Source organism: Oryctolagus cuniculus, chromosome 4 (assembly GCF_964237555.1).
Source record: "Oryctolagus cuniculus chromosome 4, mOryCun1.1, whole genome shotgun sequence".
In the NCBI taxonomy this organism is placed as follows: domain Eukaryota; kingdom Metazoa; phylum Chordata; class Mammalia; order Lagomorpha; family Leporidae; genus Oryctolagus; species Oryctolagus cuniculus.
The window spans coordinates 93,511,068-93,528,080 of NC_091435.1; the positions used below are offsets into that span (position 1 = coordinate 93,511,068).

The 17,013-nt window shown below is 52.5% G+C and overlaps 1 protein-coding gene across 8 annotated transcripts in view; it reads right to left on the bottom strand.

Annotated features, from left to right (window-relative positions):
- Positions 1-2,637: 2,637 nt before the first annotated feature.
- ABCC5 (ATP binding cassette subfamily C member 5) overlaps positions 2,638-17,013 on the bottom strand; it is an 88,227-nt gene continuing 73,851 nt past the window's right edge. For all 8 annotated transcript variants that reach the window (XM_017346972.3, XM_002716488.5, XM_070072397.1 and 5 more), the window contains 5 exons: positions 16,049-16,208; positions 9,235-9,313; positions 7,842-7,955; positions 7,062-7,226; positions 2,638-4,096 (listed from right to left, as the gene is read on the bottom strand). In XM_017346972.3, coding sequence (XP_017202461.1) covers positions 3,995-4,096; positions 7,062-7,226; positions 7,842-7,955; positions 9,235-9,313; positions 16,049-16,208 — 620 coding nt within the window. In that variant the 3' untranslated portion in view covers positions 2,638-3,994. The remainder of the gene's footprint in view (positions 4,097-7,061; positions 7,227-7,841; positions 7,956-9,234; positions 9,314-16,048; positions 16,209-17,013) is intronic.

Here is a 17,013-nt window from a genome sequence, read left to right on the forward strand (position 1 = left end):
GCTGCTGCCTGCGATGCCAGCATTCCATATGGGCACTAGTTTGAGTCTCGGCCACTCCACTTCTCATCCAGCTCCCTGCTAATGGCCGGAGAAAAGCAGTGAAGATGGCTCAAGTGCTTACGCCCCTGCATACACTGTGGGAGACCCGGAAGAAGCTCCTGGCTCCTTCCTAGCTTTTGCCTGGCTCAGCCCTGGCTATTGTGGCCAGTTGGGGAATGAACCACTTGATGAAGATCTCTCTCTCTCTCTGTTTCCCTCTCCCTTTGTAATTCTGAGTTTCAAATAAAATAAGTAATTTTTTTTTAAAAAAAGGAAAATCTGGGGATGGCACTGTGGCACAGCAGGTTAAGCCACTGCCTGCAGCGCCGGCATCCCATATGGGCACAGAGGTGTTCAAATCCCGCCTGCTCTACTTCCGATACAGCTCCCTGTTAATGTGCCTGGGAATTCAGCAGAAGATGGCCCAAATGTTTGGGCCCCTGTACCCATGTGGGAGACCTGGAAGAAGCTCCTGGATCCTGGCATTGGCCCTGGCCCAGCCCCAGCCATTGCAGCCATTTGGGGAATGAACCAGCGGATGGAAGATCTCTTTCTCTCTCCTCTTTCGGTAACCCTTTCAAATAAATACATCTTCAAAAAAAAATCTACAATACTGATTAAATTAACAAATATTCCCTGATCATCCATGCATAAGGCTCTATTTGGGAGTGAGCTGAACAGTGTGATAATTCATAGAATGTTTATATGCAAAACAGTTGGGGTTAGGCCAGGTTGAAGCCAGGAGCCAGGAGCTTCATCCACGTCTCCCACATGGATGGAAGAGACCCAAGTGCTTGGGCCATCTTTGCTGCTTTTTCCTGGCTATTCGCAGGGAGCGGGATGGGCAGTGGAGCAGCTGGGACTCGAAGCAGTGCCCATATGGGATGCTGGCAATGTTGCAGGCAGTGGTTTACCTCATGGTACCACAATGCCAGTCCCAGCAGGTGTGAAAAATCACAGTCTACTTTTAGGAGCATAAGTAGAAAAGGAAAAGTAGATCCAAGGCGGGGGGCACTTTCAATGCCAAGGTAAGGAATATGGGCCATTGTGCAGGCAAGCAGCCCCTGGTTTCTGGAGGGACAAGTCTTTGAGAACTTTGCATGTTGGCAGTGGTGTATACCATGGTTCACAGAGGATACTCAGGCAGTGGGACTGGGCAAGGACTGTAAGAACAATATGAGAAACTAGGGCAGGGGAGAGGCAGGCATGGAGACGCAGGGGCCCCGGGAAGGCCTGAATCTGGACAGACTGGGGAGGAGACTCACAGGAGAACTCAAGGCTGCAAGCCGAACCGGGAGGTCAGTGAGACTGAAGGAGACCAGCAGTGCTGCATGGGTTTCCAGGCTGTGTGAGGCACCTGGGAGCAGCCCAGTGCAGGCACCCAGCAGGCTGGAGCCCAGTCCTACCGGGGGAAGCCAGCCTTGCACCTGAGGGGTACCGCTGCACAGGGAGACTGAATGGATCCGGGCAAGCAGGAAAAAGGGAGTGGGCGGGAGTCGGGGAAATGCTTTCTCAGAAGGGCAAAGCTGGCTGAGAGAGGTGGGAGGAGAACCGAGAGATGAGAGAACAGAACTGAAAAAGAAGCTGGTGTCACATGCAACAGACAGCTCAAACAGGGAGACCACCAAGGGTCTCTTCCTGCTGACCTTGTTACCTTCTTGGCAGGCATAACCGGTGCGTCAGTTAAAGCAGTGACTGCTTAGATCAGTGCCTCTGTCCAGGGCCAGTGCTGTGGCACGGTAGGTGAAGCTGCCATCTGCAACATCGGCATCCCACGTGAGAGTGGTTCAAGTCATGGCTGTTCTACTTTGCCGATCCAGCTCCCTGCTAAGGTGCCTAGCAAAGCTGTGGAAGATGGCCTGAGTACTTGCATCCCTGCATTCATGTGGGAGACCCAGAGGAAGCTCCTGGCTTCAGTCTGGCCCAGCCCCAGCCACTGTGGCCACTTGGGGAGTGAACCAGCAGATGGAAGATTCCTCGTCTCTCTTCAAATAAACATTTCTTTTTCTTTCTTTTTTAAGATTTATTTATTTGAAAGGCAGAGTTATGGAGACAGAAAGAAAGTGAGATCTTCCACCAGCTGATTCAATCTCCAAACGGCTGCCCGCTGCAGGTGCTGGGCCAGTCGGAAGCCAGGAGTTTCTTCTGAGTCTCCCATGTGGGTGCAGGGGCCTAAGCATTTGGGCCATCTTCCGCTGCTTTCCTAGGCAGTTCCCATGGAGCTGGTTTAGAAGTGGAACAGCCAGGACTAGAACCAGCGCCCATATGGGATGTCGGCGCCACAGGCAGAGGCTTAGCCTACTACACCACAGTGCCAGACCCAAGTGTCTATGGTTTTAAAGAAAGCCATTCATTTTCATCTTTCATCTCAACCACCCCTCTCACTACGACCAACTGCTCCCCTTTCCTGGGCCCTTCCTCTGACCAGCAGCACGGAGCTGTACCTGATGATCAGGCCCGGGATCGCAGCTGCCGGGACAGAGGCCACTGGCATGCCGGGGCTCCCTGCCCCTTGGAGCCACCCCTGCTCTGGGTCCTCCCAGCCAGAGTCACTGCACCTCACACCCTTCCCAGAGAACTACCGTTTACACCAAGAGGTTTACAAAATCCAAAATACTTTTATTCACTTTTTCAGGTTTTCGCTTCCACAAGGTGTTCAGCAAACATGCTAAGGTGACAGAATGTCTAGTGGGTCACGACATGCAACGCTGACCTTCCCACTGATGACAGCAGCAACCACGCCCACCTGAGCTACGGGCCCCACAGCACAAAGGGGGTTTTGCAGGGACACACGACGAACCACACGGCCATCAGCAACCTGAGGTAGGTCTCTTTACAGTACAAAAACTTCTACGCCAGTGTGAGACACTGATCAGCAAGAGCTGCTTAAAGTGGCAGACTTTGGAGAGAGAAGGAGACTGTGCGACCACTGCAGTGAGAAAGGAGAAGTCAGACCCATGAGATCCTGAACCCTGTCACTGAGCTGTGGAGGTGCGGGAACAGGCCAAGGAGGAAGTACCCCCTGGAGAAGCGGCGGCTGGCTCCAGGGCTCCCAACCAACAGGCTCGGAGGCTGGGGGCCACCAGCCGTGGCCAGCGTTGGAACCTGAGGCAGTGGGACACTCGTGAACAGACTGACTCTCAGTTAGAAATGACGACAGAACGAGGAAGGCAGGAAAGAAACTCCCTCCCTCTCCCACTGAGGAATGCTTCTGGGAGTTTCATTCCTGATGGAGGGAGGGGACGGGGGTCTGGGGCTCGGCCCCGCTGCTCCGTGGACACAAACAGGAAGCGACGCCAGGACAGTAAGCAGGAGCCCTGAGAATCCACGGCGCCCTGCAGGCCTCGGCAGCCTGCCCGCCTCTGGCACGGCTGCGGGAGGCAGCAGAGGGGCTGCTGGAGGGCCTGCTCTCGCCGCACGGCTTCCTTTGGACTCCCAGGCAACCCAGCACTGTGCCACCACCAGCTTGAGGAGAATGAAATGCTACCCTTCCTACAGTCTAACAGCAAAGCCGGGTCTCCAGTACAGCAAACCGTACAAAAAAAATGAGAGAGGAATACGCAGTGTGATTAGCACACTGCTTCGCTTTAATATAAAATAAACAGCTTACATTTTCACTGTAAATATAGGCTATGTACAGAATTATATATAGATATAGCTACACGTATAAAGCTTCATTATAGGCCTCTGATACATTTATAATCATGGTTCCCTGAACCTTTTAGAGTGCAATTAAGAATAAAAACTAAATTTCGTTTACATGAATATGGAATAAATACAATAATCAAAATATGGACTCTCCCTAAAAGTGAAACACACAAGCCAATCCTGAACCGCTGTGCGAAAGATAAAGTCGGGAAAGGCAAGGTTTCGGCAGGAGGACGCGATGAGGGGCCTGCCCCAGGCGGGGAGCGGCAATGCTCCAAAGAAAAAAAGACGTCGTGGACAGGAGGAGTCAGCCCTTGACTGCGACCTTGTTCTCTGCAGCAGCAAACATGGCATAGAACCGGGAGCTGTCATTGGACAGAAGGACCGATGGGGTGTCAAACTCCACCACCTGCAAAAGAAGGAGACGGCGTCAGGCTGTGAGCGTGCAGTCAGGGGACAGCTCAGCTAGCCCTGCCTGCCCGTTTCTTTTCACTAGCCAGCGTGTAGGGCAAAGGTCAGGGAGAAAGACCTGCATGCCTCCTTTGGAGAAATCCCATTCTTCCAGCCTTGGGAATGACGGACTCAGAGAGCAAGGGCCTATGAACTGCAAGGGGAGAAGTCGCAGCTCAAGTCCAGGGCACAGAAGATAAATGGCGTCCTGCTGTGCAAGCCGATGCACCCCTAGAGTGCAAAGGAAGCACTCAATACACCTCACTGGCAGCAGAGGAAAAGGAATGGGTCAACTTAGCCAGCTGTCTGTTCCCACGGTGGACTTCGGTGCAGCCATGGGAGATCACACTAAGCTGAACCTGGAAGGAGATGCTGGCACCACGTGTCTCCTGTGACAGAGGCTGAAAATGCAGGCACTTATCTTCCCAGCCTCCCTGGCCAATGGGGAAAGGCAGGGGACACCACCTTGGCCAAGGAGATGTGGGCAGAGTCTGCTTGGTCTTTCTAAGAAAAGTGGCCTGCACGGTGGGGAGGGCATGAGGAGGAAGAGGAAGTGGGTGTGCAGGAAGTGGCATTGGGTGCTGGAGCAGACATACCACAGTAGAGAGGACGGGCAGGCACTGGTAGAGCCGGACGACACTGAGCTACAGGAAAACCAACACTCTGCACCCCCGCCCCCCCAAGGCAGACAAGCAACCCCTGATGCCCAAGCCGCTTTTGGTCTGGATGTCTGAGGCTATGCAGACAGCATCCATCTGTTGGCATCTGCATGCAGACATGCATGAAGAACACTGGCAATGCAGTGCGATGCTCATCTCCAGGGGGTTATGCTTTCGTACATTTTAGATTTTCTTAAAATTGGAAGGAAATTTAATTAATGAGAAAAAAAATTCAGGGAAGTGAAAGGCAGGGTCTCTCATGAAGAGCCAAGTACTGGGACAGGCACTGTGGCAGAGTGGGTAGAGCCACCACCAGCAGCGCCGGCATCCCATATGGGCGCCGGTTTGTGTCCCGGCTGGGTTTTCCACTTCCGATCCAGCTTTCTGCTATAGCCTGGAAAAGCGGTGGAGGATGGCCCAAGTCCTTGGGCCCCTGCACCCACATGGGAGACCTGGAAGAAGCTCCTGGCTTCGGATCGGCTCAGCCGTTGCGGCCAACTGGGGAGTAAACCAGCGGATGGAAGACCTCTCTCTCTCTCTCTCTCTCTGCCTCTCCTTCTCTCTCTGTGTAACTCTGACTTTCAAGTAAATAAATAAATCTTTAAAAACAAAACAAACAAACAAAAAGAGCCAATTACTACCCACTCTAAAACAATACTGAGCCCTCCCGGAAACAAAGCCGTCTGGACGTGTGTGACTTTAAGAAAGGAGTCTCAGTTCCTTCCAGCTGATTTTATGATGCTCTACGTAACACCTACACACAGAGCTGTGCACCCAATGTGTAACAGAGTCTCAGTAAATATTTGGAGGAGGCAAACAAATTCAGTCTCAAAATGCTAAATAACTTCAAGACAAGGAGAAAAATCATTACTCATCCCTACATTCTCTCAACTCAGCCTTGAGACCTGGGCTGAACATGCCCACTAAATGCTCTTCCCAGCACCTCCGAAAATTGAGGGACAGTGCAGGCTGGTGGTTCACGCAGTGGCTGAGTTCAGTCCCAGCTCATCACTTCCTATGGACCTGACATAGGTGAAGCTCCCCCCTCATCTGGGAAGCAGAGTTAACAATATCTGTAAGAAATGTCAGTAACAGTAGCTATTATGGTGGCCTTGGTTGTGAACAACAGAAGGCAGGGAACTCTTATCAAAGACTCGTTATTTCTGCCAAATCACCAATTTACCTCCATTCTAGAGGCACACAAAGGAGGTATCTGCCAAGCATAAGTTTACTTGACATCAGCCTGTGCAAAGAACCGTAGATCTGCCGGGGATCTAAAGATGAGGGAGGCAGGACCCTGCCCCAGAGCTCACAGGGAGCACTCCAGGGACATGGGACATCACAGTTCCCAAGAAATGAGCCAGGAGAGCAGCAAGAGGGCTACAAGGTTTGAGGCAATCAGGGGGTCTCCTGAAGGCTATGGCATTTGAGCCATGTCTTTCTTTAGGGACGTAAGGAGGTGGCTACAGAGGAGTGAATGAGGGGATGGGGCAGTTTAGGGAGAAGGAACTGAGTAAAGACGGATGACAGAGCTTAGAGGATGCAGGACTGCTTACAGCCCATAGTACTTGCAATGGAGGGGCAGGAAGTGAAGATTAGGCTAGGGCTCGACCATGGCAAAGCCTGGAACAACAGGATAAGATGGTGGGCACCACTGGGACGGGAATCTGGCCCAGCGGTCAGGATGCTGCTTGGGACGCCTGCATTCCATATCTGAGTGCCCGGTTTGAGTCTTGGCTACCCCACCTCTGACCCAGCTCCCCGCTAACATGCACCCCGAGTGGCAGCAGATGATGGCTCAAGTAGTTGGTTCTCTGCCACCCATGGGGGAGTCGCAGATACAGTCCGGGCTTCCAGCTTTGGCCTAGCTCAGCCCTGGCTGTTACAGACATTTGGAGTCAGTGGATGGAAGATCCTCCCCCCTCCCCCTTTTCAAATAAAATGAAGGGGAAAAAAAAAAGTCTAGCACAGTCATATAATTGGAAGTCACTAAGTACACGTGTTCTCTGATCTCAGCCAGTGTCCCAGATTACAGGCAGCAAAAGAGCCAGCAGTGAAGCCCAGTGAAAGCCCAAGGGGAGTGCACTGGCGAGAGCAGCATCCCTCCCCAGGGCAACCAGGGCAACCAGGGCAACCAGGGCAACCAGGGCGCGGCTGCTAGGGATGCTTCTCTGATGTGTCGGCAATCAGCCCATCCCTGCCAGGTGCCAGATCTCCTCCCATGGGAAGCCACAGCCATTCAGAGGTGCCTGCAGGGCTCGGTACCTGTCCTTGGGCCAGCACCATAATCCTATCAGATCCGAGAACCGTATGTAGGCGATGGGCAATCGTCAGCATGGTGCAGTCTGCAAAGGCTTCTCGGATGGTCTCCTGAATCAGCAAGTCTGTCTCTGTGTCCATGGCAGCTGTGGCTTCATCTAAAATCAGAATCTGCCCGTGGTGCAGGGGAAGGGAGAGAAGAGGGATCAAGTAAATTCCTTAGGCATCTGGTTAACTGAGGTTTGGCTGAAATGTATTTTGTTATGTAAGTTGTATACCACATCTTGTTCTTTCCAAGTAGTTACACACGTATGTTAAAATGCCCCTTTGTCTAGAACCACTCTAACTTTAAACCTCTGTGTTTACCTTGATTTCCACTAATAAGATTTGTGACTTGCACTGATCTCAGCAAATACTTGCCCCTACTTGCCCTGTGACACTGAACATGACATTGCTTTCTGGAGCTCCTTTTTTCCTGCTGGTGAAATGCAGGGGCTGGATTCGATGACCTGAAAGTCTCTTCCATGTCTACAGCTTGCAGCACTACCACCCCTCTCTGGCCAGAAATGAAGTCACCCCTGGACACCGAAGGCTCAGGGAGTTAAAAACAAAACTACCTCCTCCCGAAAACCCATGTGCTCCAACTGCGCCAAGGTTAATTTAGAAACATCTCAGGCACGCTCTTGGAAAGCACCAATGGGCTCAGAGGAGAAACCCTGAGACCCCAGGGCCTCAATGACTTTGTTCTCTGCTGCTCCCCTGCCCAGTCACCCATGACTACCTTACCTTACAATGGCGGAGCAAGGCCCTTGCTATACATAAGAGCTGCCGCTCCCCTACTGAGAAGTTATCCCCGTTCTCCATCACTTCAGATTCGAGTTTCAGAGGTAGCTGAGTGATCTGTGGAAAAGGAATACAGAGATGAGAAGGGTAAAACACCAAACTCCGTGTTTCAAAAAATCCAGGGGCAAAGAGAAGCGAAACAGTCATGAAAGAATTATTAGCCAGGGCCAGCACTGTGGCGTAGTAGGTTAAGCCTCTGCCTGTGGCACCAGCATCCCATATGGGTACCGGTTTGAGTCCTGGCTGCTCCACTTCTGACCCAGCTTCCTGCTACTGCACGGGGGAAAGCAGCAGCAAAAAATGGTCCAAGTGCTTGGGCCCCTGCAGCCACGTGGAGGAAGTTCCTGGCTTCAGATTGGTCAGCTCTAGCCATTGTGGTTATTTGGGGAGTAAACTAGTGGATGGAGAACCTCTCTCTGTCTGAAACTCTGCCTCTCAAATAAATAAGTAAATCTTAAAAAAAAAAAATACAATTTCTAGCCTGAACTTGGCTCATGTGGAAGGAAGGTACAAATGTGATGACCAGGTGGATTAGAACCCACATTTGCTAGGTCAGTCTGTGTCTCAAATAATTATGTTAGCATCGGTCATTCCATCAGAAATTCCAATGTGCTCATGTCTCTCAAATACTGTCAGATAGTGTGCCCTCATTTTTAGTTTTAAAATATAGTCATAGGGGGCTGACACTGAGGTATAGCAGATAAAGTTGCCGCCTACAGTGCTGGCATCCCATATGGGCGCTGGTTAGAGTCCTGGCTGCTCCACTTCCCATCCAGCTCTCTGCTATGGCCTGGGAAAGCAGTAGATGATGGCCTAAGTCCTTGGGCCCCTGCACCTGTGGGGGAAACCTGGAAGAAGCTCCTGGCTCCTGGCTTTGCACTGGCATAGCTCTGGCCATTGCGGCCATTTGGGAACCAGCAGATGGAAGACCTCTCTCTCTCTGCCTCTGCCTCTCTGTAACTCTACCTTTCAAATAAATAAATAAATAAATCTTAAAAAAAAAAAAAAAAAGGCCAGCAGCTTCCATCAGAAGGCAAGAAAGAACAATACTTACAAAACAGTATTATGGAACTCTGAGAAGCTGTCACCAACATCTTCGTCATCAATGGACAGTACAAGGCTACTACGACCAGGGACAGTGCTGGGGGGGTCGGGGGAGGTCTACTTCTATAGCACATCTGCAATGCCTGGGAAGCCCTGCTCTGAATCCCCTCCACAGACAAGCTGGAGGCGGAGGGAGAGGCTGCAACAGGCCAGGGAGTGCTGCCACCCCCACCACACCCGCCTGCGGTTCCAGCCCGGCTGCCCGCACGGCTCTCTGCGCCGCTTCACTTACACATTCTTTCATGTGTGTCCTTTCCAGGGCGTCCCAGATCTGATCTTCTGTGTACTGGTTGAAGGGGTCCAAATTTGACCTGGGGAGAAATGACAGTAATTTCTCAGGGGCCAACACCACCAAGTGACCAGATTTCTACAGCTGCCTGGGGGAAAAGTTCCCAGCACACACGTGGGAAACGGAACACCCCAGTTATGAGGGTCACAGATGACCCAGCCCCCAGCAGAACAGCCTCCCTTTCTTTATAAAACCTGATTGACCCAACTTTTGTTATTTTTAGATGGAAACAAGTTATAGAAAATTTTAAAAACACAGACATGCAAAGCACCAAACAAAAACCAATACATGTTTTAATTCCCTCTTCCTAGAAACAAACAAGATCTTCCTAGAAACAAACACTCTTAGTATTCTGGATCCTCCCTAGGATCCTTCTATGCTTTTTCTATACGTATGTGTTGGAATACATCTCTATGTGCAAACTTAGACACGCTCCCTCCTTTTCCCTGATGCACAGCTGACAGCCCTGTGGCTGAGAGAGACACGACAGAGAGGAAGGGATCTGGCTGGTACAGAGCTTGGGGACTGTTCTGGCTTACTCAACTATGTCCGTCTCAAGGAAGTCAAGGATAACATACAAAAGAACAGGACTGGCATTTCTGGAAATGTTAAAGACAGGAGAGATCTTTGTCACAGAGAATGTGAGTGGAGAGGTGGGAAGTTAGGATGTTCCGGTTTTGGGGAGCAGTCTTGGTCTCACTCCAAACATACTCTTTGTAGGTCTGGTCATCCAAAAAGTACTGGGCACAATCTGTTTTGTTCATAAGATTATGCTTGGATAAACGTGCGCGTTAGCTCCAAGCCACATTTGTCTCCACGGCTTGGGCTGCTAATCAGGGGCACACGAATGCAAGCAGGTGGGAGGGTGATCAGGCAGCGCTGGGCTTCGTCCCGCCATCTCTGCCCTCACCTGGAGCTGACCAGCCCTGTTCTGCGCCTCTTGCTCTGTGCGCATGTGCTTTCCACCTGCGCCTGTCTCCCCCTAACCTTCTGCTTAGGAGAAACCGGTACAAGGCAGGGCCCTGGAGCCACACTGTGTGGATTCCTATGCAGGCTCCATCAATGACCAATCTTCTGGTGTGACCTTGGCCAGCTGACCTGACTTTTCCCCACTTCCTGGATCTCAAAATGTGAGGACCACGTTTTGCTCTGAATAGGCAGCTGTGGCTACACCTGGCACAGGGCTAGCACTGTTGTCCCTGGCTGTGATTCCTCTTGTCCGTCAGGTCTCAGCATGGATGTTGCCATCAGGGAGCGAATGTCTCCTGACCCATTCGGCCCACAGCAGCTGTCTCCTGAGCTCCCTCTCCACGTGGCACTCACCCTCTCTTCACTGTGTGGCTCTTACTTCGTAGCCCAAGCACTAGCACACTGATTGGACTTCCTTGTGTGAACAAAACCATCTATCCATTCCTTATCCTTATTTGACTTCTTACTAGCAGGCATCCAGATGTCACAACTTCTACATTTTCTGTAATTACAGAGGCAATTACAGTGGAGGAGGAAACACGTGCACAGACAGGATCTGGGCAGATTAGGATCAAATGGCAGCTATTCCAAGTCCTCATCTATAAAATGGGGCAAAGTGCTACTGCTAGGCAGCTTGCTGTGAATACTGAGGCAGCATATGCACGGTGCTGGAACACAGCAGACACTGTAACTGACAAGGTCCATGTGGCCACGTCAGACGCCTGGCTTTAACACTTGGTGCTCTGCTGTCTCATCTGAGATCACTCAGTGCATTTTTCAAGCAGACCCAGTAACCAGCAGCTCCTGAATACGGATGAGACATCCTGACAGCGCCCTGTGTGCGAGAGGTCAGGCTGGGGAAGACTGCTGCAGCGTACCATCCAGAACTCTCCCGGTTAAAGGTGGTGGTCTCGCTGCTGGCCCCCAGCGTTGCTAAACGCAGACCAAGGGCTAAGTCTATGGAGGAGTTCACAGGCTTCCAGCCAGAAACACAAAGCGGAGAGACTCCTAATCCTCCTGGTCCCTGGGCCAGCTGGGAGTCTGCCCACACACACGCCTGGACCGATGGAGATCAGGGTTGATGCCTGTTACGGAACCCTCTCCACACGCACACCAACAGCTTCGGGCAGACAGAAACAGCGCTCTCTGTGCCGAGTGTCAGGCATAAGGGTTAGTCACGCCTTTGCCTGCTTTCACACAGACTGCTGGGAATTTCCAGGGCAAGGTGAGCAACACCACCCGAGTGACATTTATCTGGTGGCAATGCAAGTTTTCACAACGAAACAAGTGCTACTCGGACTCAAGACTAGGATCTCTGCCCTTTGGGGAACGTGACGGGGCCCCACTGTTGATCCAAAATCCTCAGAACTCCTTTCTTAAAGAATCATTTTAGAGGCTGGCCCTGTGGCGCAGTGGGTGAAGCTGCTGCCTGCAGTGCCGGCATCCCATAGGGGCACTGGTTTGAGTCCCGGCTGCTCTACTTCCACTCTAGCTCCCTGCTAATGGTCTAGGAAAGCAGTGGAAAGTGGCCCAAGTGTTTGGGTCCCTGCACCCACATGGGAGACCCGGATAAATCTCCTGGCTCCCGGCTTCAGGATGGCATAGCAGCAGCTATTTGGAGAGTGAACCAGTGGGTGGAGGACCTCTCTCTCTCTCTCTCTCTCTGTCTCTCCCTCTCTCTGTAACTCTGCCTCTCAAATAAATAAGTAAATCTTTTAAAAATCATTTTTTAATTAAATTATTTACATAACAAGTTCCTCAGCGCTCTTCACAAGAGTCCTGGGGGAGTCCATACCCCAGCCGGAAAGAAGGGGCTGCCTGCACTACTGCACCTGATCCAGCAGAGGTCCCTGCTGTTCCCAAACACCGATCCTGTCCTGCTTTGCCTGGTCTCCTGCTCTGAGCATCAGAGGAGCCAGTGGCCCTGGGCTGGACCCACAGACAGAAACCAAAGCCAAACTGAGCAGCTGTCGATTCAAATGAGTTCAGCTGGGCTGACTGAAAGAAAAGTACCCAACAATGAGGGCGTTTATTTCTTAACAAACTCCTGAGCTCCTGATGTTGCCAAGAGTGTTTCATCATTTTTTTTTAAAGATTTATTTACTTATTTGAAAGTCAGAGTTAGAGAGAGAGAGAGAGAGAGAGAGAATCTTCCATCTCCTGGTTCATTCCCTGAATAGTGGCAATGGCCAGGGCTAGGCCAAGCAGAAGCCAGGAGCCAGGAGCCTCGTCTGTGTCTCCCACATGGAAGCAGGGGCTCAAGCACTTGGACCATTTTCTGCTGTTTTCTCAGGCCATCAGCAGGGAGGCGGATCAGAAGTGGAGCAGCCGGAGACACAAACTGGTGCCCACATGGGATGCTGTCGCTGCGGGTGGCAGCTTAACCTGTTACACCACAATGCCAGCTCCCGTGATTTCATCTTTGGTTCGCTGTATCTTAGGTTTAGCAACACCCTAGGTCAGCCTACTGGCCAGGGCGGAACAGAGCCAAGCACATCTCCCAGCGTGCGAGGTGGTGCAGCAGCTCACTCTCAGCACAGGGAGGATGCAGTGCGCAACCGCTCTGCCCTGTCATCTGCGAGGGTGGCTCCTTGGTGGCCTTGGTCCTCACGGACCTCTTTCCATCAGGCAGCGCAAAGAAAGATCAAAATAGCTTTTCAGACACGGGGCCCTATTTTGGCTTTTAGTTGTTGAGAATAAAATTAAACTCCTTGCGGCGCCGGCACACCGGGTTCTAGTCCCGGTCGGGGCGCCGGATTCTGTCCCGGTTGCCCCTCTTCCAGGCCAGCTTTCTGCTGTGGCCAGGGAGTGCAGTGGAGGATGGCCCAAGTGCTTGGGGCCTGCACCCCATGCGAGACCAGGAGAAGCACCTGGCTCCTGCCATCGGATCAGCGCGGTGTGCCAGCTGCAGCGGCCATTGGAGGGTGAACCAACGGCAAAGGAAGACCTTTCTCTCTGTCTCTCTCTCTCACTGTCCACTCTGCCTGTCAAAAATAAATAAATAAATAAAAATAAAATTAAACTAAGGAGGAAAGTAGAAGAAATGAGAAATCTCGACTCAAGGGAGCAGCAGAGATTGTGTGGAGATTTTTCTCAAGCTTGGGAGAGGCAGATGGAGAAAGCAAGGTGACTAATGCCGAGACCCCCGAGGAGGCAGGCATAGCTCTGGTTTCTAAGAGACGGGATCTTTCTCCCCAGGTGCTGGCGGACAGCAGCTCAGTACACAATACGGTGAATCACCACCAGACCCCGCAGCCAGCCAGCCCCGGGTCAAATCCCGGCTCAGTACTTTGAGCTGTGTATCTTTGGCCTCTCTGGATTTCAATTTCATCATCTGTGCAGTGGTCACAGTGGTGCCTGCCCTGGTAGAGTTTTGAATGTTTGAATAATACGACTAAAATGCGCAGGACCGTATCTGGTGCACAGTGCATCCTCACAAGCCCTGCGACTGTCACTGTCGCCGTGTTGCTGGCAGAAGGGCAGGGCTGTTAGACGGAATTCTCTGCACGCGTCAGACCCCCTCCAGCACTTTCAGACGGAGCCACCAGCCTCAGCGTTGCTTTCTGACATGGAGATTGGGAACTCTGGGGATTCCCAAGGTCTACAGAGATGAAGACTGTCACGAAAGGGAAATGGGGTTCCCCTAAAGAGCAACGACTCGGAGACAACCGAAAGACCTCAGGACCCACTCGCGTGCATCCACAGTACCGGAGCCTTCTGCCTGAAGGCGGTCGAGGCCCAGGATGGACCCAGCTGAACGGGTCGGCGCCGGCTCAGTTATTTCAGCTGTGACTGAGAGTGGAGAGCAGGAGATATTCCTTCAGAGACATGTAATCGGAGATCGAGAGAGAGCGCGGGCGCCCGGATAGGAAGAACGACCGTGCTGCTTCTTGCTGCTGAGCTGGTGCCAGGCACATCTGCCTCGCATTGCCCACAGGGACCGAGACTCAGAGGCATGGCAAGTGACAGCTGGGGATGACCAGTGTTGCTGTGGAACAGATCAGCCACCAGGCTAGCAAGGCTGCAGCCGGCCTATGGGATGCGACACACTCAGCAGGGATGAGGCCAAGGCCAGGGCTGGGCTTCCCCAGACCAGAAAGGGGGAGGAGAGCAAAGCACTGCAGGGCCAGGAGTAAGGAGGCCAACCAAAGGGCAGGGCCTCAGTCAAAGGGGTCTCTCCTTCTGGGACCAACTTGTCATGGCAGAAAGGAGAGGAAAGACATGGGCCACAGAAACCCAGGCCTGAGAGCTTCCGAGCCACACAGACCCATGGGGAGGCCAGCTGATCCGCCCTGGCCTTGGGGACCTCTGCACCGGCTCTCTCCACCTTCTAAGACAATGAAAGGACACTGCAAGCAGAGTGTGCTTTGAGATCCATGAGGAACCACGGGGACAGGAGAAGGAGGATGGGGAGGAGGGCAGGTCTCGGAAGTAATTTCCCTCCAGGTCTACTACGGGCAAAGCCAGAATCAGGGGTGGTCGAAAGTTAAACTTCCGCGGCTGTCTCGGTTTGCAAAGCCGACTGCCAAGTGGCACTCTGAGCTCAGCATTGCTGAGAGCAGCACACAGCCGCTGAGCTTGTCCACACAGCAGCAATCCCTCCTCTGGGGAGGGTCACAGGCCGTTCCGGGTCCAGGAGCGCCGCACTTCTGTGCTGGGCACAACCCCAGCTGCACTTGCCCCCTCCAGAACTCAGCCGCTAACCCCTGAAACCGCCAAGGGAGCCTCTTAAAATGAAAATGCGGACAGCGTTTTCAAAAGAGGTCTTGACATGCTTTTTTTCTTAGTTGTCTTCTAAGTCATGATTTAAAAAACAAAAACCCAAACAAACAAAATACAGTTGTTTTGTCCTGCTCCAGAAAGTATAAGGCCAATTTTTTCTCCAAAGTGTTCCTGGGGCATTTAAACACAGAGCCGTTCACGGGGCGAGCACATCTGGCACCGTATTCAAATTTCTCAATTTTAGACTAGAGAGTTCAATAAATACTACCTCTCTTCTGATGTCATGTGTTTGTCAGGTCCCCAAAAGGGACGACTGATTATCGTCAAGAGGTCTAGGATGGCTGCCCACATCCACTGAGAGAAATGGTAAAAAACACACACCCCACGTGTTGCGCCCATATAAGACTGTGTTAAGTGGCCAGCCAGGAGGAGGGGTCTGCTTTTTGGCCTGCTGGCAGGGTTCAGAGACATCATGCCAGCGTAGGTATCAGAGGCACGGGAGGATACTGGGCACACACAAACACGAGTAGTAATAATGTTGGAAAGCCATCGCTAGAACTGCAGCTCTTGGCGTAAGTAGGAAAGACCAGAGTGGAGTGAGGGCAGGTGCAGCGCGATGGTGAGGAGGCTGTGACAGCGGTGCTGCGTACTGAACACTTACCACCTGCCAGGCTCTGTGCTTGGATGCCTTCTATGAACTCAACCTTCACGATGAAAGGGCCTCAAAGTCTCCCCATTTTAAGAGGAAACAGGCTTAGGAGCATTCACTTGTCCAAAGTCACGGGGCAGTACTCTGAGCCCAAATCTCTCCGGGCTCTTTACTGCACACTGCAGGCCTCCCTGCCCCACCCACCTCCACAGTTACTAACGTGACGTGCACCCTGAGTTCCCTCACATTCCCGTGTGCAATGGGAAGCACACGGTATAGTGGGAAAGGCACCGGCCCAGGGTCATAAGAACTTGGTCCCGGGTGGAGGCCCTGGCCTCCTGCGGCCCCACGTGCCCGCCACCTGCCCGCCGCCTGCCCGCTCAGTGAGGCATGAGTCCCGCGAAGCCCCGTCCTCACCTGACAGTGCCACTGAACAGCACCGGCTCCTGAGGAATGATGGAGAGCTTGCTCCGGAGGTCGGCGAGGCCGATGCCGCTGATACGCACTCCGTCGATCTTGATGCAGCCCCCGGACAGCTCCACCAGCCGGAAGAGGGCCATCCCCAGAGAGGACTTCCCTGGCGAGTTGGGAGACGGGCAGAAGAGGAGCTTTGTTAGTGAATTTGGTGAGGACACCCGGGGGGCCCTCAGGGAAAACTCTCTTTTTTTCTGGCTCTACTCCGCCATGATTTTGGATGACTGACCCAGGTCACGCACAAAACGCTATCAGGAACAGAGGAGAGCAGTTCGCTGCCCTGAGCTGCCAAGTAGACACATGTAAGCCACACAGCTCCTGCTGAGGAGTGGGGGTCGCTGCCCTGCCGAGAGAAGGATGGAAGAAATAGGCCTGCCTTCCACCTCCAGAACAGGTGCACAGGGCCCAACACCTCTTGGGTACAGGGAGCAGAACAGGGTTCTTACAGCAAACCCCTGGCTGGTGAGCCTGAGGTGTATTCTCTCTGTCACCTTGTTGTGGCCCAGACAGAACCTGAGTCAAGGCTGCCACAACCACAGTAGTGGCGGGCGATGGCAGAATATCCAGGGATAAGCACCTGAGGAAGGGAGGTTTGGGCCCTGAGCAAATGCAGGGCTGAGGTGATCCCATCATGACAGGGAACCAGGTGGAGGAGGTGAAAGGATGCGTTCACTGCTATAGCAAAATGCAAATGAGCCTTCACCTGAAAAGCAATGTAATACAAGAAGATGGCACTGGGGCTGGCATTATGGTGTAGCAAGTTAAGCCGCTGCCTGCGATACCAGCATCCCTATGAGCACTGGTTCCAGTCCTGGCTGCTCCAATTGTGATCCAGCTCCCTGCTAATGTGCCTGGGAAAGCAGCAGCAGATGGTCCAAGTGCTTGGGTCCCTGTACCCATGTAGGAGA